We start from the raw sequence: 23,461 nt of genomic DNA, 5'->3' as shown, positions 1-23,461 counted from the left end.
GTGAATTGATGCCCTTAAATCTGGCGGCAAGAGAATCCCTGTTTATACGTACAGTCCCATTTAAAGTGTGCATGGACAAAATAAAATATCTTGGTATCTGGGTCACACATAAATTTAATGACCTTTTCTCAGCAAATTTTCCCCCTCTCCTGTCCTCTATTAAAGAGGATATAGACCATTGGGTTTTGTTACTAGGTATATGCAAATCCGCAGCTTCATATCTTCTAATATCGCTCAATTCCCTTCACATCCCTCAGACACACTCCTAGACTCAATTAATGACATCACATCATTCAGAAAGGGAAAGATAGGTGACATATATTTTTATTAACAAGAGAAAACATGACAAGTCTTAACTCCCTAAAAGAGCAGTGGGAAGTGGATCTGGGTATGAAAATTTCAGATTCCATCTGGTCAAAGATGATTGGGGGTACATACACATCTTCAATATGCATGAAGCATACTGTTATGCAGTTTAAGATTTTCCACCGACTGCACTGGACCAAAGCTAAGCTAGCCCGATTCACACCCAATATAGACTCCATGTGTGACCGCTGCAGGCAGAACCAAGCCACTTTAATTCATATGTTTTGGGATTGTCCCAAGTTAACTAATTTTTGGCAATTAATATTCGATATGCTCTCCCAAACTACTAATGAATCCTTAGAACCATCAGCTCCCCTTGCTTTATTCGGTATGGTAACACAAAATCTTGCATTAAATAATAATAAACTAAATCTTTTGTCTTTTGCCATGCTGGTGGCCAGATGACAAATCTTAATCAGATGTAAAGATTGTAACCTTCCAATATTTGCACAGTGGATTAGGGATATGTTGTATTTTATTAAATTGGAGAAGATTGGGTATACTGTTAGGGAATCAGCTGACAAGTTTACATTGATATGGCAACCTTTTCTTCGTTGTATTGATGCTTTAGGCTCTGATAATTTTATGGTTGAGTAGTCTTTGATATGTGTGTTTGTAATTAAGAGTGGAATTGAAGTATTAGAATGGTCCCTGATATGTCTTAACATTCCGATTTTTCTGCTTCCCTCTTCCCTCTTCTCTGTTTTTATGCGTGTTAGTGCCCTAGATAATACGGTGTACTGCTTTAAACCTCTAACAATTTATCTTTTTTTTTTAATCACTTTTTATTTTTTTATTTATTGGGGGGGGGGGGGTTTACTTGGTTTTTTTTAATGCTTACGTTTATGTTTACTTATTTACTTATTTTCCTTGCATATCTTAAGTTGTATACCCTCTGAATGGTATTGTGGGTGGGAGGTGGTGGGTGGGGGAATATCTATCAGCACTAATGTGTTCATGCATTGAATTGTCAAAGCTGTATTAATAAAAAATCAGAAATGAACTTTATTAAAAAAAAACTAATATTGTTTATGAAAGTGCTTTTTGCTAATCCAAAAAAGGCATCTCGTGATTATCCAAAAATTGTGTCTGCAAATATCAGTTTGGAATTAAAAAAATAAAAATAAAAATGTTTCTTACTGCTCTTTTCTATCAACAGAATAAAGAATTCAATCCAGGGAGTGGAATATTAATTTTACTTTGTAATTAAGGAGCCTTAAATATAGAACATGATGCAAGGACAGAGGAACACTGGCCAATGTGCCTTTCTTCTGCCTTTGAAGCAGACAACGAATATAATTTTATATCATTTTCGGATTAATGTCGAATAGCAACTCATAAAATACATTGGTCGCCAAAACAATTTGTTTTCTTCGCTAAATAACAGTATACAAAATAGAAGAGAAAAGAAAACCGCAAATAAAACAAAACTGTGATTCCAGTAAAATGACCAGTTATGATCTCTGGAGAACTGTCCGTCAATTCATAACATTGGAAAAACACATTCCATGGCAAAATAATCCTCAAAATAATGGAAAAGTAATAAAATACTGCAAGGAATTTTTTTTTCCCTCTGGATTCATCATACTCTAAAAAAATCTACATCAAGTATAATTTGAAAAGCATTAGAATATAATCATTTAAAATACATACTCACATGTAACATTTTAAAAATGCTTCGTAAGTATAACCTGAACAGTTCTGTCACACAAACATTTAATTGCGTTATCCATCATATCCAGTTTGTAATGTTATCTAGTGCCTCTTGACTTCCTCTACTTGTATTTCCATAGCAACTACCAACACCAATGAAAATGAGGCAGAGAATACATACGCAAAGCTACTGCAAACACTAAATTCCCTGGACTACAATGTATATTTTAAGAAAAAAATACTCGAAATGCTAACAAAAATTGATGAATTTCCAAAGGAAAATTTGGCATGAATAATCCAAATGAAAGCCTCGCAATAGTGAACAAATCACTGCAGCAAGAGCGAGAGAGAAAAAAAAATCTGAGGTGGCACATTTGAAAGTGAGACTGGAAACATGCCAAGATGTTAGATAATCACAAATAGCAGTAACTGAACAACCAGGATCTTCAATAGCAACAACTAAAGACATCAGTGTGTAAGCTCATCACAATTATGTAGCATTCAGACATAATTTGTACGTGTCAAGCAACAATGGAAATATTTATAAATCTTGAAACAAAGATCAAGCAAATTAGATAAAAGCAGAACCAAGGGTACAAAGCACAAACAGAATCAATTACAATTCTGGAAGCAAAAGAGACCAGAAACCTTTGAACGTGATCAGCGATATAGCATTGTCCCTCACCACAAACACCAAAAAATGTTTAGCAATACAAAAAGCAATGAAAAAAATGCAATTAAATACAAAAGGAAACAGATACTCTGCCAAGCATAGATCCTCCCTAGAACCATAAACTCAGCATAATTTGAAGCACTGCATACCATTTGTATCATTCGCACTTGATTTGCCTTTGACAAAATCTGATTTTATCTTACGAGACAAACAATTTTGTTTTACATCATAAGAGTTTTTGAAGTTCAGACAACATTACAATGTTAAATAACCAACCCCAGGTGGTTATTCAGCATGGTTTATTTGTAATATGCAAACTCAGCTCTCCCAGATCAACAAAAGGGAAAGTTTACAATTAATTGTAAAATTGATTGAAGTATCTCAAGCATATATTGTGTAAATGACATTTCTTTGCATATAATCAAATAAATTGTCTTGTTGTTAAAAGTCCCCGATAAAAGTTCTGGTGCAATTAAAAAAAATACCAGAAATCCTCTCAAAAAGAAAACCTGGAAAGATGACCTTAGACAGCAACCAAGAAAAATATTTCACATTACCTATTGTCAGAAAAGATCAACAGCAAATGCTTGCTCACTTGCTCTCTAATCTGCCTTGAACCATGTGGATAACAGGAGTGTGTAAGAAGGAACTGCAGATGCTGGTTTAAACCGAAGATAGACACAAAAAACTGGAGTAACTCAGCGGGACAGATAGCATCTCTGGAGAGAAGGAATGGGTGACATTTCGGGTCGAGACCCTTCTTCTGAGATGCTGCCTGTCCCGCTGAGTTACTCCAGCTTTTGTGTCTATCTTTGGATAACAGAAGTGTTCATCGACTATTGTTTGGTGCTCAACACATTTAAACTTATCTCCAAGCTCCAAGACCGAGGCCTTTCCACCTCCCTTTGCAACTATCTCCACCTCCCTTTGCAACTAAACTTCCTCATCAGTCCACCTCAATCAGTGTTGATCGGTAACAACATCCTCCTCAATGGCCATCAACACAGGTTGCATGCGTAGTCCCCAGGTATACTCTTTTTACACCCACAACTGTGCGGCTAAGCATTACTCCATTGCCAATGATGCTACTACAGTTGCCAAATAACATGTAGTAATGAGTCAGTCTACAGGAGACAGAAAGAACACCTGGCAGCAACAGTCACCTCTCGTCCAACGTCAACAAAAGCAAGTAATTGTTGAATTCAGAAAAGGAAATCAGGAGACAATGTGCCGGTTTGCATAACTGGGCGCTAACATCTCGGAATGACCTGTGCATTACCTGTCCTGAGGCATAGATGTAATCACGAAGAAGGCACACCAGCACCTCTACCTTCTGACAAGTGAGAGATTCAGAAAAGGACACAAAGAGCAACTCAGCATGTCGGCCAGCATCTCTGGAGAACATGGTCAGGTGACGTTTTGGGTCACCAAAAAACCTTTGTATTTGTACTTGGCACAAATTACAAATTTGTCTCCTGATCATTATCAAGAACAAATAGTAAGCCACCTCAAGCCGACCAACTTGACCATGGTTCTTCATATCTAATCACTTCATCCCCAACATTTGGGCCTTCAATTTCTGAGATCCTCGGCTCTGGAATTCCCATCCTTAACCTGATTATTTCTCTTCTTTTTCCTCCTCAATACCTCGTGCTTTCCTCAAGATTTTTGTCATGGCCCCAAATATCCCGCATAAACTTTTTTTTGATAATATGCATGTCACTGACTTCGAATGTTATATCACATTAAAGTTATAACATAAATGGATGTTGCTATTATTGCTGTGAAGTACAAATTACAAGGTATTGCAATCAAATACACTCGGATGGAACAACTGCAATTGAGGCACTTAAACTTTCAGGCTCAGTTGTGGTTCAACGCCTCATCTAAAAAGTGATGGTTCCACAATACAGCATTTCAACAATATCTTAAGAATCAGAGGTGAACTGATCAACCTGACAAGGGAGACTTGAATAAAAATATAACAACAGAAGTGTTTATCAGCTGGAGTGGAGGAAAAACCTCAGATCAAAGTTTTGAACAGAAGAGAAAAGCTTGAATGGAAACAGGCCAGAACACAACAGATGTTGGAGGTGTTTGGAAAGTGAGAATGGATGGTAATGAGTGGTGAATATGAGAACAGAAAGTGAGTGTAGCATTAAAGACAAATTGATAAGAATGAGGATGCAGCATCGCAAGACAAATCAGAGAGAGTAGGGCTAAAGAGAGGAATAGTGAGGTTTGTTTAGTTGTCGGCCACCCAAGTGGAATATGAGGTGCTTATCTTTGGGGAGTCGACAACCTAACATCATACACATTGAATTCTTCAATCTCACGTAATATCCCCCCGGCCCGTTTAATCTATCCAGCTTTTCCCCGTTAGCCACCCATGCACACTTCTATTCATAGCCCCACTCCCATCACATTGTTCTTTTATCCTCCTCCACCTGCTCATTACCGAACCTTCCCTACTCCAGATCCCCCATTTTGTTCTCACCACCCCCTCCCCACCCTTTTGTCCCTTCCATCCACCATCTCTCCCCCCTCATTTCACTCCTTGCCTTCTTCTCTTGTCATATTCCATCATGTGTACACTTTTGTTTTCCCTATCTATTTCCCTCATGATTTTATACACCTCTATAAGATCACCCCTTGACCTCCTGCAGTCTAAGAAATAAAAGTCTTGGCCTGTCCAATCTCTCCTTATAGTTCTGGGCCTCAAGGATGGCAACATCCTCATAATTCTTCTCTGCACCTTTTCGAGCTTAACGGCATCCTTCCGATAGCAGGATGACCAAAACTGAACAATACTCCAAATGTGGCCCAGACTAGGGGAATCAAGAACAAGAGGAGATAGGTTGAGGGCGAGAGGGAAAATATTTAATGGGAACTTGAGGGGCAACCTTTTCACACAGAGGGTGTAGGGTATATGGAATAAGCTGCCTAAGAAGATTAAATCAGGTGTTACAACATTTAAAAGACATGGATAGGAAAAGGTTCAGAGGAATATGGTCCAAACATGGGCAGGTGGGACTGGTGAAGATAGGGCATCTTGGATGGCATGAGCAAATTTGTCTCTGGGGCCTTTTTCCATGCTAAATGAATAAATTAATAATCAGTAATATTCAGTAACCAGACTATAATGGTGCAATATCAACCACTTTTCGCAGCTTCCTTCGTTCCTGGGCATTTGAGTTACTGAACCAGCCCGTGAGGCAACAAGTCAGTATGCACTTCACATTACAGCTGTAATAGAATCTTCACTGACGTACCAAATCTCCTCAGTCTTCTTTCCATATTCTTCCCAGATACTGCTTGACCCGACAGTTCCTCGTGGTTTGTTTATTTTGCCGAAGTTTCCACCATTTACAGTCTCTTATATCTCTACATTGAACTTCCTCAGGTGTGATCCAGGTGCCCTAGATTTGCATTGCAATCACTGCCATACTTGCAGCAGATGAGGGCAGCAAGCTGATATGATACAAACTTCATTGACCACTGCCCGGCCAGCTATGGTTTCAACTTCTCCTTCCCTTCTCTCATGCTCCCTGATCAATCAACTTCTTGGGGTACTAACTGTTTGCAGTGATCCCTTAGTTGTCTGAAGCTTTGCCATCTTTCTATCTTGCCTTCATTTGGTTTTGTAGTGGAGGCAATCCACAGAAAAATGTGACCCAGTGGCCAGTTCACCATGCAGAATTTTCTTGGGAAGGAGGCCATGATTGTAGCCAATCCACAGAAACATTATTCAATTAGTAATGAAAGAATACTGAGAGATATGGCATGGTATCTCTAACTTCGGAGTCCCTGCCTACCAAATGATGCCAAGATGCGTCCAGGGAATTAAATGTTGAAATAAGTTTGTTTTCATGCATTGCATACATTATCCAGACCTCACGGTAGTAGAGGAGTGTGGAAAGGACAAAGGATTTGTGAATTCACAGTTTGGTGTTCTTCATCAGCTTGCCATTGGTCTCCATTCTTTAGTTCAGCTTGGACATAACAACTGCAGCAAAGCTCATGGTCATTTCAGGATGAAGTGGGATAATGTTGATGTTTATGCAGCACAATTCATTAAGCTGTGAATAACATCCAGAAATATATTCACAATATTAATTGGTGGAGGACTGTTAATATCCTAGGCCCTGATGTTGATGGTCAGTTTGGCATGTTTGGCATCCAGCAACCTTCTAAAAACTGAACTGACTTTAGTATTAACTCTCAAATAGGCAGGGATGCACATCTTTAAATAAATTCTGATGTGTCAACAGAAACCCTCTATGAATGTTCTGATGGGTGTACGACAGCAGCAGAGAGAAGAACAGTGAGCAAAATAATTTTTCAAGAATGCTGAGGGAGGGATTAAGGAGACAGTAGAGGACACAGATAAGATGCCAGGTCATTTTATATTCACGAGGTAGCTTCAGAAGACAAGTGAAAAATTGAACCGTTTTTTTATCCTGTCCTAAATTAAGATTAGTCAAGATTCAAGTCAAGAGCGTTTATTTGTCATATGCACCGGATACAAACTGGAACAATGAAATTCTTACAATCTCACAGTTGAAAGACTAAAGCTAGCTAAATACCCTGGGGGAAAGAGTAAGACTGAAAAGGAAGATCTATGGTCAAGCTACTAAAAATAGCTTTGGCAAGTGTCCAGAAGTACCATCTCCAATGATGCTTTTACATTAATGTGAAAGACAGACAGACTGAGATATTTCAAACTGATCATAATGGTAGATTGTACAAACAGTTGTGGTGATTGAACCAAGATGTCACAATAGATCTTGCAGAAAAATTTCAGCTAAGCTAACACTAAATGATAAATGACTAAAAATGGTACTAAATTCTAAGGAAAAAATGTCTACCATTGTGACTAACCTTGGAAAATTGAATGGTAAATTAAGAACATTTAAAAGCAAATAAAATAAGCCTGAGATATTCATCCTTGAAGAAATGACTATAAAGTAGTTAGGATATTTAGTTGAGATATAATTCCAACAGTAGCAGAAATCATTCCTTGGTTAGAATGTGCTGCAGATCCATACATTAAATATATGTGTAGTTACATCATTAAAGATAGAGACATAAGAGACTGCAGATGCTGCCATCTTGAGCAAAAAGAAACTACAGGAGAAACTTAGCAGGTCAGGCAGCATCTATGGAAGGAAATGGACAGAATACATTTGGGATTGGAAATCTTATCAGATTGATGGAGTATATGTGAAGCTGGTGGTGGTGTTGGGGGGAGAGAGGGGCGCTGAGGGAGACAGGAAGAGTAGTAGGTGATGACAGGGTATAGTGGGGGGTGAGGGTATGGAGTGTACAAGCTGAGGTCATAAATACATTTAAATACATAAATGAGAATTTTAATGAGAATTTTAAGATAGACACAAAATTCTGGATTCTGAAAAGACTGATGTTTGAAGAAGGGTCTCGACCTGAAACCTCACCCATTCCTTCTCTCTAGAGATGCTGCCTGTCCCGCTGAGTTCCTCCAGCATTTTGTATCTATCTTCGGTTTAAACCAGCATCTGCAGTTCCTTCCTACACAATGAGAATTTTAAACTTGTGTTGCAGGGAAAGCAGGAATAATTATTTGCAAACTGCAATGAATGGATAGGAACTTTGTGCAGGTCCGTTTAACAGTCAATGAATTAAAATACAAATAAACACCGTGCACGGCAAATACTGGAAAGGCCACACCTACGGGTGATAAAGACCAGATACACAGTTCATCAGTATAAAAAGAAAATTATGGAAGGAATGTGCAGGTGTCCTTGGTACGTAAACATATGCTGAGCATAAGTTAAAATAGCAGAAGTCTAGTTTTGCCTGCAATGATGTTCAGAGAGATCGATAATAACAGCAGTGCGTGCAAAAGTGTGTGGGAAGAAGACAGTGGCTTTGATTTTCACATCAAAAGATGAATAACATTAACTGAACCTTTTGGAAATAACTCTGCAACTTGTTCTAATCCCATCCAAAACCCATTAAGAGCAAGTAGTAGTCCTTTTCAACATGACAAACAATTATGCTGAAGAAACGAACACTTTTCTTTATTGGTTGCAGTGATAGTACATAGGCACAAATGCAAGTGATAAAAAAACACAGAAGTTTGTTCAAAACGTATTTAAAGGGCGATTAACTGAATGCTGTCACCATTTTTATTCAAAGATGAGCCTGTACCAAATTTCACTTATGCACCAACTTTTATGGCTTTTACATCTATAAAGTCTCAAAATGATTACAGAGTAGGTTGTACAAAACATCACAAATCCAAGCCAAAAGTGATTTTCTGGTAATAATCAAAGACTCTTGCCAGAAGCTTCAACATCAGCAGGAGCATAAACAGATAATGAATTAGTTGCCGGATATACAACCCATGTCAGGGTTTTCAGAGGGGCAAAAAAGGAGAGGAAAGTCTACAATTTTAGTAACTTCAGGAGGAAAAAAATCAAGATGGTTATGCAATTACTGAGGGGTAAGGCTAATGGCCAACATATTTTTGCACAAAATAAAAAGATGCAAGGATAAGAAATACAAGTTTCATATGTTCATGTGTAAAAAGGAACTGCAGATGCTGGTTTAAACCGAAGATAGACACAAAAAGCTGGAGTAACTTAGCGGGACAGACAGCATCTCTGGAGAGAAGGAATGGGTGACGTTTCGGGTCCAGACCCTACTTCAGACCCAAAGCATCTCCCATTCCTTCTCTCCAGAGATGCTGCCTGTCCCGCTGAGTTACTCCAGGCTTTTGTGTCTATCTTCATATGTTCATGGTCTGGTTGTTAAAATTGTCTGCAGTGGCAGGCCAATGGCCAGCAGGTTTCAGTGCAAATCAAATACATTCTCATGAAGGAACTGCAGAGCAGCGTTATGAAGACTATGAGGAGATGAGGAAGAGATGAAGTTATGAAGAGATGAGGAATCAGCATAAATGTGATTATGACAGATGAATAAATGAATTAGAAGTAGCCCCTCAAACATGATCTATCATTTAATAGGATCATGGCTGAACTCATAGTAACCTCAACTCCATATTCCCAAGTACCCGTGGTTACTTTTTTACTTGTCTGATCATCAGGAATCCATAATCTCTAACTTAAAAATAATCTGTTTTCACTGGTCTTTGAGATGTTCAAAATTCTCAATACTCAGGAAAAAAGTCACCTCATCTCCCTCTTAAATAGGTGACCCCTAAATATTTATAAAGTGACTCCCTTGTTCGAAATTCTCTCAAAAGAGGAAATGTAACCTCCTTTTGTCCAATTCACAACTAACTTGTTTTGGAAAGAACTGCAGATACTGGTTTAAATCGAAGATAGACACAAAATGCTGGAGTAACTCGGCAGGACAGGCAGCATCTAGGGAGAGAAGGAATGGGTGACGTTTCGGGTCGAGACCCTTCTTCCGACTGACTTCACAAGTAACTTTTCTGTTTGTCTTTATGTTATCAGCAAGTTTAAAACCATACCTTCCGTATACTGATCCATGTCATTTACTTAAATTAGAAAAAATAAGGCCACAGCATCATTCCCTGTAGCTCACCACTCTGTCACATCTTCCCAATCCATCTGTGACCCAGCCAATCCTATATCTACACCAGCATGTTACCACCTACACTATTGTGCATATGGAAAGAAGCATGTCGCAGTTTCTCATAAATTTCTTTCTCATCCTTATTTCAAAAGGGCAACTCTATTTTGGGGTTGATAGATCATATTCTTTTCAGTCGTGATACCTTCAAAACTGGATACTGCAGAATTTCTGACCATATACTTCCAGCCTACTATGAACAGGAAAGTTACAAGCCGAAGGGCCTGTTTCCACACTGTATCACTCTATGACTAAGTATCTTGTAAAATACCTGCCCTACTGCAGTTACGAATACTGTAAGCCGCATAAATTAGGACTAGGAAAATCTGTAGAAGGTGTTTTCCACGCAACCACCCAGTCTTAGGTCGTGATTTTATATGTTTTAATATAACATTTTAGCAAAGGCAGTAATTTTATTACCCATGTAAAAATACGAGAAAAGTCACTCATGTTGTTGGAATATTCCATAAAGGGTAGAGTAGAACATCATTGTGTAGGTTCATCAAACATGATTTCTTAACTTGTCTGAAAATATAGAATGTGACAAAAACTTCTAATATCCATATATCTTTTATACAGGCTGGAAGATATGCTTGAATAAAAGTATTCCTCCATTTTGCAATAAATATAATCCCCATTTTTTAACATCATTTAATACAGAGAAGTGTGAGGGGTTGCATTTTGGGATGTCTAACAAGGGCAGGACCTACCCAGTGAATGGTAGGCCTCTGGGGAATGTTGTAGAGCAGATGGATCTAGGAACAGGTGCATGGTTCCTTGAAGGTCGAGTCGCAGGTAGATAAGGTGGCCAAAAAGGATTTTGGCACATTGGCCTTCATCAGTCAGTATATATCTATATACTAAAACTCTCGTTTGTTTGTTCCTGAACCACAGCCAAAACGGTACACGATAACGCGACAATTTTAGGCCCACCTTACTCACCATCGTCCCTTTGGTGCCAATGGAAGAAGTTTCATTGAAATTGGGGTTATATTTTTAAAGTTATTCACATTTTAAAGATTAAATCTATCTCTTCGGGAGAGAGGATAAGGGGGGTTGAGGGGGATGGAGTGGGTGGGAGGGGAATGGGAAGGGGGAGGGGAGGAGGGAGGGGAGGAGCGAGGGGTAGGGGAGGAGAGACGGGGAGGTGGGAGGAGGGAGAGGGAGAGGGGGGAGGGAGAGGGGGGAGGGAGAGGGGGAGGGAGAGGGGGAGAGGAGGGAGAGGGGGAGGGAAGGGAGAGGGGGAGGGAAGGGAGAGGGGGAGGGAGACGGGGAGGGAAGGGGGAGAGGAATGGGGGAGAGGAATGGGGGAAGGGGGAGGGATGGGAGGAAGGGGAGGAGGATGGGGGAGAGGGGAGGGGGAGAGGGAAGGGGGAGAGGGGCCGGGGAGAGGGAGAAGGGAGGGGGGGGAGAGGGGAGGGGGAGAGAGGGAAGAGTGGAGGGGCGAAAGGGATGGGGCAAAAGGGGAGGGGGAGAGGAGAGGGGGAGAGGAGAGGGGGGAGGCGGGGAGAGGGGAGGGTGGGAGAGGGGAGGGGGGAAGAGGGGAGGGGGGAGAGGGGAGGGGGAGAGGAGAGGGGGAGAGAGGGGAGGGGGGAGAGAGGGGAGGGGGAGAGAGGGGAGTGGGAGAGAGGGGAGGGGGAGAGAGGGGAGGGGGAGAGGGGAGGGGGGAGAGGGGAGGAGGAGAGAGGGGAGGGGGGGGATAGAAGGGGGAGAGAGGGGGGGAGAGAGGGGAGGGGGAGAGAGGGGAGGGGGAGAGAGGGGAGGGGGAGAGAGGGGAGGGGGAGAGAGGGGAGGGGGAGAGAGGGGAGGGGGAGAGAGGGGAGGGGGAGAGAGGGGAGGGGGAGAGAGGGGAGGGGGAGAGAGGGGAGAGGGGAGGGGGGAGAGGGGAGGGGGAGAGAGGGGAGGGGGAGAGAGGGGAGGGGGAGAGAGGGGAGGGGGAGAGAGGGGAGGGGGAGAGAGGGGAGGGGGAGAGAGGGAGGGGGAGAGAGGGAGGGGGAGAGAGGGAGGGGGAGAGAGGGAGGGGTAGAGAGGGAGGGGGAGAGAGGGGAGGCGGAGAGAGGGGAGGGGGAGAGAGGGGAGGGGGAGAGAGGGGAGGGGGGAGAGAGGGGATGGGGAGAGAGGGTAGGGGAGAGAGGGGAGGGGGAGGGAGGGGAGGGGGAGGGAGGGGAGGGGGAGGGAGAGGGAAGGGGGGGGGGGAGAGGGAAGGAGAGGGTGCTGCACCAATGCAGGAGAGGTTTGGGCCCAACGAGTCCAATTGGTCTAGTCGAGTAATAGAAGCTGAGAGGTCATGTTGCAGTTGTGCAAGACATTGGTGAGAACACATTTAGAATATTGTGTTCAGTTCTGGGCACCATGTTATAGGAAAGATATTGTCAAGCTTGGAAGGGTTCTGAAAAGATTTACGAGGATGTTGCCAGGAGTTGAGGGTGTGAGCGAGAGGGAGAGTTTGAGCAGGCTGGGTATCTATTGCTTGGAGCGCAGGAGGATGAGGGGTGATCTTATAGAGGTGTACAAAATCACGAGAGGAATGAATAGAGTAGATGCAGAGTCTCTTGCACAGAGTATGGGGAATTGAGAACCAGAAGACATAGGTTCAAGGTGAAGGGGAAAAGATTTAAAAGGAATCTGAGGGCTAACTTTTTCACACAAAGGGTGGTGGGTGGGGAACAAGCTACCAGATGAGGTAGTTGAGGCTGGGAATATCCCAATATTTCAGAAACAGTTAGACAGGTACATGGATAAGACAGGTTTGGAGGGATATGGACCAAGTGCAGGCAGGTGGGACTAGTGTTGCTGGGACATGGTGGCCGGTTTGGGCAAGTTGGGCCAAGGGGCCTGTTTCCCCACTGTATGACTATTATAAATCATCGCCCATAGCAAAGGAAAATTTAAGACATAACAATTATTGTGAATATAATCCATCAGAAAATCATTTCAGAAATCATACCCACTTGTTTCTATATTGAACTGAATGAACTATTTGCCATATTTGGTCTGAAACAAGGCTCTCAAACTTTTGTTTAGGTTTTCAGCATTGTGCCAATTACTGTCATGTGATGATATTAAATCACTGCCTTTCATCTGGCTCCGTTCTCATTTATTGCGGCAAAACAGGAGATAGCTTCAAGTCCGGATTTTCCAAACATATTTTCCTTTACAAAATTCAAATCTTTTGTTCAAACCTGACACTGCTATTCACATTTAATTAAAAAAATACTTAAATCATTTGTTAAAAGCTTAACACATCACATAGGATTAATACACACTAACAAATGTAAAGGGTTTGGTTCTTTGCAATTGCTAGTGCTTTTACAAATAGTGTTAGCCCTTGTCACATACTGTACTCAAATCAATGGCATTCAACAGGATACTCTGAGACTGGTAAGTAAACCATAACTGCACCCTTAGATCATTCCTTTCAGTTTGCAGCTTTATAATTGAAGCTCTGAGAAAATTACAAGTAAAACAATGTCAGATATTCCATCATATGTTTTCAAGTAAAAATACATTACGGAAAACATAACTCAATTCTGACAACTAAAGCTTAGGGTACACTGTGTGGTGGTTCAGCTTTGTATTGCTTGGTTATTTTTTTTAATCAACTTCAGAAGCCCTAAAATCTTGAAGTAAATTTTGGATTATCTTAATCCAAAGATTTCTTTTGGCAGACAATTGCAATATTTCTAAATTTTGATTTGATTGGATAGCATGCAAAACAAAGCTTTACCTGTATCTCGGCACATGTGACAATAATAAGCCTAAACCTAATATTTAAATCTTTGTAATACAAAGAAAATTCTCAATGATATACCTTCTCTAGTCTCTTGAACGACATATGGATCAAATGACTAAACCATAAAGTGCACATTTTTTAGTGTTAAAACATAAGAGTATTCACCTGAAAGCTTATTTTTGCCCTGCTGTAATTCCGTTAAGATCATTTTTTGCATTCCAGCCCCTTGAGGTTATATGATCACCTATGGTAGATAAAACAGGCCCTTGTGCTCCAAGTTCAGCAATTGTTCATATTTTCTGGAAGCCTTCATACTGACTTTCCTTTATCATTCACCTTTTTGGGATCTTAGCACTGCTGGTAAAGCCAGCTTTTATTGACCATTCCTCTATCACCTTGAGATGGTGCCAGTGAACAACCATCTTGAATGGCTGCAGTCCTTCTGGCAAAAGTACTAAAGAACATTTGATGCAATTCATTATAATACTGCACAGGTATAGAGATTACATTGTGATTTTTGTGGATTAAGACCATATAAAATGATTTCCGACATGGACAAAATCGACGCAAGGATATATGTGTCATTAATGGTGTTCCAAAGCTCCTGAAGCCCTCATCCTTCAAGGTGATTAAAACATTAGTTTTGAAGGTGCCGTTGGACTTGCCCAGGCAAATACAATGCCTTTTAAAGATGGCAGACACTGCAGTTACTGTGTATTAGTGGTGGAGGGAGTGGAGGTAAGGTAATGGATTGGGTACCAAGTGAACTGTATTTTTTTCTGGATGAAATAGGAGCTGCACCCATCAACACCAGCAGAGATTATTCAGTCATTTTCCTAATGTTCCTGGCAGATAGTGGAAAGGTTTTGGGGTGTCAGGCGAGTCATTCGCAACATCTTTTGTCCTGCTCCTGTAGACACACAGGTTACGGCTGGTCCAACTGAGTTTCTGGTCAAGGCTGATTGTGGAGTACCTGGTACAGGTCCACCACCAATTTACCGACACCGGTGGTTCCAGACCTTTCTGGATTATCCGTTTAGCTTTTATTACTTTTCGTGGGGCTCTAAGTTGCTGCATTCTGTCACTTGCTGTCTTGATGCTACGGTCAGTCACTCTAACCTCAATCTTTAGTTCACATTTGATACGCAGTGATGAGATCTGCGACCCAGTGGTTATTGGGAAACCGAATGTGGGCATCCACAAGCTAGTTATTGGTGAATAAATGTTCTTGATGCCATTCATTACTCTGCTAATTATTGAAAGTAGAATAATTGAGCAGTAATTAGCTGGATCGGATTTGTCCTGCTTTTTAAGAATAGGACTTAACCTGGACAATTTTCCACATTGTCGGGTGGATGCCAATTTTGTAACTGGATGAAAGCAACTTGGCTTCAAGGCAACACAGTGATACAACTGGTACATTGAGAAAAATTATTGCTGGAGGCACCCAGCAGGCCAGGCATCATCTGTGAACATTTTAAGTTCGAAGTGCTGGAGAGCCCTGGTTGTTGGTGAGAAAGGGCTGGACAAGGGGGCTAGGATGGATGTTGAGGTATTAGGAGATGAGTTTGGTGGGGCAAGAGCAGGCAAAAACAATGGCCTTCCTTGGCAAGCCCGTTTATAGTTTTGGGTAGGAGAGAGAAACAAACAGTGCAGAGTTGGGAAAGTATTGGATTGGAGGCAATGGAGGGGAAATTGCATAAGTGACGAGATCAACGATGGATTGAGAGATGGTTTGAGTGAGATCTGTGACGGTTTGGGAGTTCGTAGCTGTGTTCATGGTCGAAGAGTAGGTATCCAAAACTGACATCTGGCCTCAGCAAGGTTGAGATCAGTCTCCCAGGCACCGTCAATGGCACCATCCTTGTCAGCAGGCTTAATGAACAATGTTGTCATAAGTGCTTTCTTCAATCAACTTGTTTGTTTCTTGGTCCCATAGACTTTGCTGTATCCAGTGTTCTTCGCCATTTCTTGATACCCCTCGGAATTAATTAAACTGACTAGCTTCTGTGATGGTGAGGGATTTCAGGAGGATATACGTGGAGGATAATTCGCTCAGCACTTTTGGCTGAAGTGAATTATTCTTCATAGATACCGAGTGAAGCTGTAGTCCTGCAGCTTCTATCATACACAAATACAGACCTCTCCCTCACTGGCAGTGGGGATTTCCTGCAGGGGTTACTTCTGTTAGCTGTATAATATGCCTCCATCCTAGTTTACACACAGAACACAATAGTTTCCTTTCTTGCAACGAGATTGGAGTGAGTAAATCGAACATTCAATTAACGGTCTGTGGTACTCTGCACAGGTTTTTATTTATGCAACTTCAAACCACTTAAAACATGGGCAATAAATATGATAATGCCCTTATTGTCATTCTTGTGAGACCCAATTGAAAAAAAGTCATGGAGTATTTTGATACTCAGTTAAAACAATACAAAAAGCATTCAGTATGACATTTATCAATGGCAAGTTTATCAAACAACATTCCCTCCTTTTTCAAGAAAAAATAAAACATGAGCAACAAAGTAGACACCAGTTGAATTAACATAATAGGTGACATCTACACTGTCGGCTGCTTCTTGGTCTGGTAGAAAACCTGGCCAGTACTGAGAATGCATTTCAAAATGCATGATGGTAATTGCAAGTTCCAGTGTTAAATAATAGTTAGACATTTAAAAGTAATATTTTACCCTCGCTGAGGCTTCTATACCACTATTTTTAGTCAGAAAAATATATAAACACAGTAGATGCAGCTGTTCCAGCACTAAAAGCAAATTTGTTTGTATTAGTATTTATACTACAAATGTTTTCAAAGATATCCCTCATCTGAGTGAAATGGTGCATGTTAAATTGCCTGTAACTAAATAATTAATCAAATGCAGTTGTGGCTAACTGTGGATATTTGCTTAATTTGTTTTTCTTGCATAATATATGGAAGTGGAGGGGGGCAAGAATGGGGCCTTCAAGTTAACGTTACACATGCATCAATTATCTCAGATTTGATGCATTTGCTGATCATGATTACAATTTTCTCCCGCCATAAACGTCTGGGTGATATTACAACTCATGTTATGGTACATGGTGACAGCTAATCAAAGTTGAGTGAGAATGAATAATTTAGATGCAAGTACTCAAATCAATTCATAGGCGTGAATTATTTAATAACTAATCTGTTCTCAATTCAAAAGCTTTGAGTATGAAGTGCAGTTTCAAAAACACAATTCAATTTTTGCAACTTCAAGCTTCTTATTTCTACAAGGATATTGCATTGTTAAATTTGATCAGACTGGTTTTCAATCTTTCAGTGCTTACGCTGACTTTACTGTCATGTGATGATGTTAAATCACTGCCTTTCATCTAGCAAATCCAACAATTAGAGACAGGTGTTGTATTTCTATTCCCTAATATTGACACAACGTCAGTAAGATGTCTATGCCAGATCTGAAATTACTCATTTTAGTTAGACTTAACCGGTAAGAGTGTCTATGAAAAGTGCAAATAATATTGCATCAGCTACACTTGCAAGTAATTGCCAAGTACTAATTCAGATTTGTAGAACTTGGGATGCCGTCAGGAAAAGAACATTTTGGATTATTTAAACCAGTACAAGACTTTAAAACAGATCAAGTCAGTTTTTTACTGCAACAGATTTAGGTGAAAAAATTCCTTATCGAAGCTTACATTATTTCTCAAAAATAATTTATTCACTTCAATGACACAATTAAAAATAATTAGCTGTACATACCTCCTCCCATTCCGACTGAAAGGATGGCGATTTTTCTAGCCGTTTCTTCACTGAACTGCAGTTCGAAAGAGACTCACTGCGACTTCCCAGCATATCCTCCTCAGATGGAGAACGGGTAACGAGCTCCGAATCCGATTTGGACAAGCTTCTTGCCAATTTAAGGTCCACTTTATCCCTTCCACTCGACCGCACTCTCCCCAAAGTACATGTCTGTTTTTCTACTCCCTTGCCAAATAAAATGCCTTTATTTTGGGCAGGCTTGGAGCTTATTAAAATGTCTGGGTCCGTCTGGTTGATGATGGTACGAAGGTTACTATTGACTGCCTGCTGCCCTTTTTGCTCAACAGTATCTGCTATTGCAGAGTTCTTAATGCCAGTATTCTCGGCTTGCCCTGTTGCACAATGTTGACTCTCTGGCAACTCTCCGATTTGCATCGCTTCAGCTTCCACTCCCCCTTTGCTCAGAGCAGCAAGCAGTGTGACTGGATCCTCCTGAATCTCACAGATTGGAGGTGACCCATGTAAAAGCCCCGAAAATTGTTCAGGAATGTTGACGTCCTGAGATTCAATCTCACTTTTCGTGTGACCTTCAGAAGCAAAACAAAAATCAAAGAACAGTTTATTAAATATCCAGCCCACGGAGCTGCAACAGACAGCTGATTGTGAAAGATTTCTGCAAACACAGTCACACAACATTTGTGAAATTCCAGTCCCAAAGCTGATTTATTCAGTCAGACGAAAGACATTGCTGCCTATGTATAGCTGTTATTAACATTAATAAGCAATGCTTCCTTTATATGGACAGAGTTCTATGATTAAAACTACAAGCAGTACAATGAAAAGCATAAATCAAAATGGATGTAACAGACTGCCAGCCCCATGGAAAAATTCAATTGAACAAAGAATTGAAAAAGATGTAAGACTGCTCAATTTGTACAGAAAAAAATCTTTATTAAATTGATTCACAAATTGCCTTTGTGCAGCAGCAAGCCATTCAAATTCTTTGTTTTTAAAGCTTAATATGTGTATCAATTTGCATTGATATCCCTTATAAATTTCAAACAAATCAAATTTCATGTTTAATTTTCAAATGGCATGGTCTATTTTAAAAGAAACTTCACCATTTGGTGAGTGATATTCTGCCAGAGCCATGACACTAGAAAAAGCCTATCACTTTTCATTTGAGGGAGAGGGGGGCAAAATGATATTGCTTCAAAATTTCACCCTTGTGCTCAAAACCTCACTTATGCACATCCATTAAACAGGAGTTTTGGCGTCAAAATGAAGCTGCCTCTTAAAATGGGGCCATTATGATATGTTTCATCATTATAATATGTTTCATTCAAGTTTGATTCATACATATTGACACTATATTAAAAAAGATGCATGACTACACAGTGAACAGAATGTGCCCTACAGAATGTGCCCCTTAGAACAGACTAAGGACCATGTGCGGTCAACCTCCACCCTGTTGCTGATCCTTGTTTTTGCTGTATTGAAATACAGACAATGTTACATATTGTTGAGGATTGTCCTCTCCAAACTTACGGGCAGTCAAATAACACTGAACTCAGCAAATGAGAAGGCGATGGATGGTGTGGCTCCATAGATGTGCACAAAATAAGTGCCTTGATCTGTAATCACCACCATTGCCTTCTCAAGTCTTCTGCAAATAAAGAATTATCTTTTCTAACACAAAACATTGATTTCAGTTAATCACTTGCACAGGTCCAACTGGATTCTTTGAGATTTGAAAATCACAGATAACCCATTATCTCCATACTCAACAGGTAGATACCAGGTAGAGTCACCAGTTACAATTCTGTCAGAGGCTACTCAAGTCATTCACCAGTTTTAGATGTGGACTGTGCAGCTCTTGAACAAAAATACATAATTTTAGAACAGTTCTCTTTCCCATGCAGTTTGTCTATCAAACCTTTACATATATTTCTTCAACTTGGAATGTCAATAATGTGCTCATCTCAATTAGGGGCCCTGATAAGAAACTAATGCAATATTTTCTCCAGTAATTGTACACACCCGTTCTAAAGTTCAAGCTGCATATTCAACATAAGATGGTAAAAATACAGTCTAATTCAAATGCAATGAACAGCTGCACTAGTTGTCTGTTTGCTGGGGGCATGACAAAAAAGTGAGCCATCGCGAATGAGATCAAAGTACAAGAGGGAAGAACTTCTGCACTTGGAATAATCCAACTGATTATTACTTTCAATTGCCAATTTGAAAAAAAAATTGCCTTTTTATTTTTGGTTCAAACTATCTACCTCCATTGATGCATCAAGCATTAAATTGCAATCCACGATCATTGCCATTTTAACTTTGTGGCAATTATGGGCTACATGGGCAGCCCATAAGTATGGGCTGCCCATGTAGAAGGACATGTAAATTGTCCTTCTACATTGGGCAGCCCATACTTACGGTTCAACATCTTTAAAAACTGCTTTAAGTACATTTGAAAAAAAATTAAAATCAGAAAGTGAATCAAGTATAGTTGCTGACAGACACCTCTAAGCAGAATTTTCCAATCACCTATTCAAAGCACTGTATAGTGGAATTCAGGGTAATATCGATTCAGCACAAGGCACAAAAAAGTGGGGTGGGGATACACAGACACGATCACAGATTACAATAATTTGCAATTATTTGACAGTCACCTGAATAGAACATGCAAAGACGATACAAGATAGACAATGCACTATATAAGACAAGGTAAAGAAGATTGAGAAACTGTGAAGAATTCATGTACTTTCTTATACAAGTGCAGTTCAACAAATAATAAAGAATAAAAATACTCATCTTGATCAAAACACACATCAAATCTAAAAAAATCAGATCTGTTTTCAAATTAGCTGCAGGATTTGACCTTGTCAATTAACATTCCTTCTAAAGAATAAGTTACAACTACTTTAGTACCAATATAAAAGTGATTTTTTAAGCAAAGCACAAATGATCTGAGCTTAGAAAAACATGTTAATCGGAAATGAGAGTAGTGAATTATGAGCAGGCTTTGGGCTGCTTTCAAGTGTGTGTCATGCTAACTGTGTCTCTCAAATGAACTGGCAATCACCTGATGTCTGTGGTTGTCCTAGAGAGAGAATACACTCTCACTTTGGCTTTAAAATGTGTCAGAAGACTAATTCGTTCAGAATTAATATGCTGGAAGACATATTACGCATACTAAGCTTCAAGGGAGCCCATTTTCCACACACTCGAAGATTGATGACCATTTTTATATCCACAGGAGACATTCTAGCATCACTTCCCGAGCTCATTATTTTTGATTATTTTTCCTGTTTATCTAAAAGAAGTGTTTACTTTCCATTTAACTCTTTCTCCAGAATTTTCTTTTATAATTTTGTCACTCATTTAATCTAGGAACTGCATTTTGTTTATTGGTAGAAACAAGGGAAGTTGGGCAAGCAAGTTTCAAACTGGTTAAAATAAATAATTAAAATTTGTCCTGTTTTGCAACAACATACACAATTTTTAAAAGTCTCGATTCGATTCACAAGTCAACCTTAGAAATAGTTTTGTTACTGCCCAAATTTGTTCATAATCGGCTTTAGAAGATTAAAAAGGAATAATCTATGACTGGAACTGGGACAGAAAATTTTGCAAACCATTATTTTCTACATGTGGACCATACAGAGTACTTAGTAATAAAACATCCCAATTTACATTATACTGTTAGATGCTATTTTCAATCAGGGAAACAATTTTCTCAGTATCTAAGATAAAGTGAGGAAACTTGAGAATTTGTTAGTTAGCGTCATCTCATATAATGGAATGTAATGTTGAGGCTCCGTAGGGCGCTGGTAAGGCCACATTTGGAATATTGTGAGCAATTTTGTATACCATATCTGAGGAGTGATGTACTGGCTCTGGAGGAGGTTCAGAGGAGGTTTGCAAGAATGATCCCAGGAATTAGTAGGTTAACCTACGATGAGCATTTGTTAGCACTGGGCCTGCACTCGCAGGAGTTCAGAAGAATGAGGGGGTCCTCATTGAAATATACAGAATAGTGAAAGGCTTGGATAGAGTGGATGTGGAGAGGATGTTTCCACTAGTGGGAGAGTCTATGACTGGTCGCAACCTCAGAATTAAAGGACGTTCTTTTAGGAAGGAAATTAGGAGAAATTTCTTTAGTTAGAAGGTGGTGAATCTGTGGAATTCTGTGCCACAGAAGACTGTGGAGGTCAAGTCAGTGAGTATTTTTAAGGCAAAGCTAGGTAGATTCTTGATTAGTACAGATGTCAGAGGTTATGGGGAGAATAAGAAAATAAAGAAGGCAGGAGAATAGGGTTAGGAGAGATAGGTCAGCCATGATTCAATGGCGGAGTAGTCTTGATGGGCCGAATAGCCTAATTCTACTCCTATCCCTTATGAGCTTTTGGTTAAAATGATGCATTTGTCTTCCAGGTAGACAATGCAGGAAAAAATAGACCAATTATAAGGAACCACCTCCAGGCTGCCTACACCAAACTGGTGTAGACAACTTTACTGGAACACTAGATGATTGATTAAAACAGGTACTTAGCATCTGGAGGTATTAACTGATATCCTAATGTTGGTTTGTAGGACTACACTTTATTAATTTATAATGAGTTATCAAGTGACCTGCAAGGTTGCTAAATGTAACTTAATGTTCAAGACATATCTGAGGGGTAACCTGATTTTAGGCAAACCCATTTAGGTGGGGACATACACATTTTGTGAACTGGGAAAGGATAGAATACTTAATTGTCAATTGCAAATTATTTAATCAGATATTGAAAAGTTGGTTCATATCTCAACGGGCACAGCAAGATACCATGACACAAAGCTCAATGACTGAACACTTTAGAAGAGACATTGCTGAAGGGAGGGAATGGGTGAAGAAAGAAACGGGAAGGTGATTTGAGAAAAGTTTTGTGACACAATCTCTTGGTGCACATCCACTCAGACATAGTACCCTTGACTCTCTCATCATTTTTCACTGTTTCCTGAAATTGCAATGAAAGACCAATGTGTTTTTCTATTCACATTTTTAAAGAAAAACACTCTGGTGCCATAAAGCGTGGATATACTCTCCCAACTCCACCTACCGACCTTGTTGCGAACCCCTGAATAACCCCTTTCTGGCACTCATTTTTCTTGGAGGAGAGACAATTGATGTATTTAATGTATGAATTAACTCCGAAAAAATGACCGACAATAGGCATTCTTAAATAGTGTTTATGGGACATGCTGAATCCTAATCCAAAATTCACATTTGTTCCATGGGTATATTTTCTTGTTAGTTATTGGTTAATCATGTCTACTTTCCCTCGAGTTACTGGTTGGATTCAATGATGTTTTTTCCTTCAATATTCTTGCATAATTTTACTTTTAAAAGATCTTAGCTGCATCAAGCTGCATCTTTCTTTGTTGATATATTGCAAAATTTCATCTACTAATGTTTCAAAATGCAGATTTTCACTTTCATTAGCTAAATTTTTCCCAATATGGATAAACCACTGATGGCGATTCTGAAGCAGCAGACAAGGAATATTTTAATGTCCCTCCCACTTGCAGAGATAAAGCAACACTCAAATGTAAATCATAAAGTTCTAACAAAGAATTTTCCCCTCAAGCAACTGAAGATTAATTATAGAAACAAAGAACTGCAGATGCTGGTTTATACCAAAGA

The 23,461-nt window shown here is 40.0% G+C and overlaps 1 protein-coding gene across 12 annotated transcripts in view; it reads right to left on the bottom strand.

Annotated features, from left to right (window-relative positions):
• LOC144605409 (ankyrin repeat and SAM domain-containing protein 1A-like) overlaps positions 1 to 23,461 on the bottom strand; it is a 212,225-nt gene that overhangs the window by 86,699 nt on the left and 102,065 nt on the right. For 8 of the 12 annotated variants that reach the window (XM_078420614.1, XM_078420618.1, XM_078420617.1 and 5 more), the window contains one exon: positions 17,773 to 18,359. In XM_078420614.1, the coding sequence (XP_078276740.1) occupies positions 17,773 to 18,359 (587 nt within the window). Of the gene's footprint in view, positions 1 to 2,023; positions 2,268 to 17,772; positions 18,360 to 23,461 lie in introns of those variants that run through there. The other 4 variants (XM_078420624.1, XM_078420623.1, XM_078420621.1 and 1 more) reach the window with 2 other exon arrangements.

Source organism: Rhinoraja longicauda, chromosome 24 (assembly GCF_053455715.1).
Source record: "Rhinoraja longicauda isolate Sanriku21f chromosome 24, sRhiLon1.1, whole genome shotgun sequence".
Lineage (NCBI taxonomy): Eukaryota > Metazoa > Chordata > Chondrichthyes > Rajiformes > Arhynchobatidae > Rhinoraja > Rhinoraja longicauda.
Note: the sequence above shows the minus strand (reverse complement) of the source record. Positions and strands in the feature narration are given on the sequence as shown.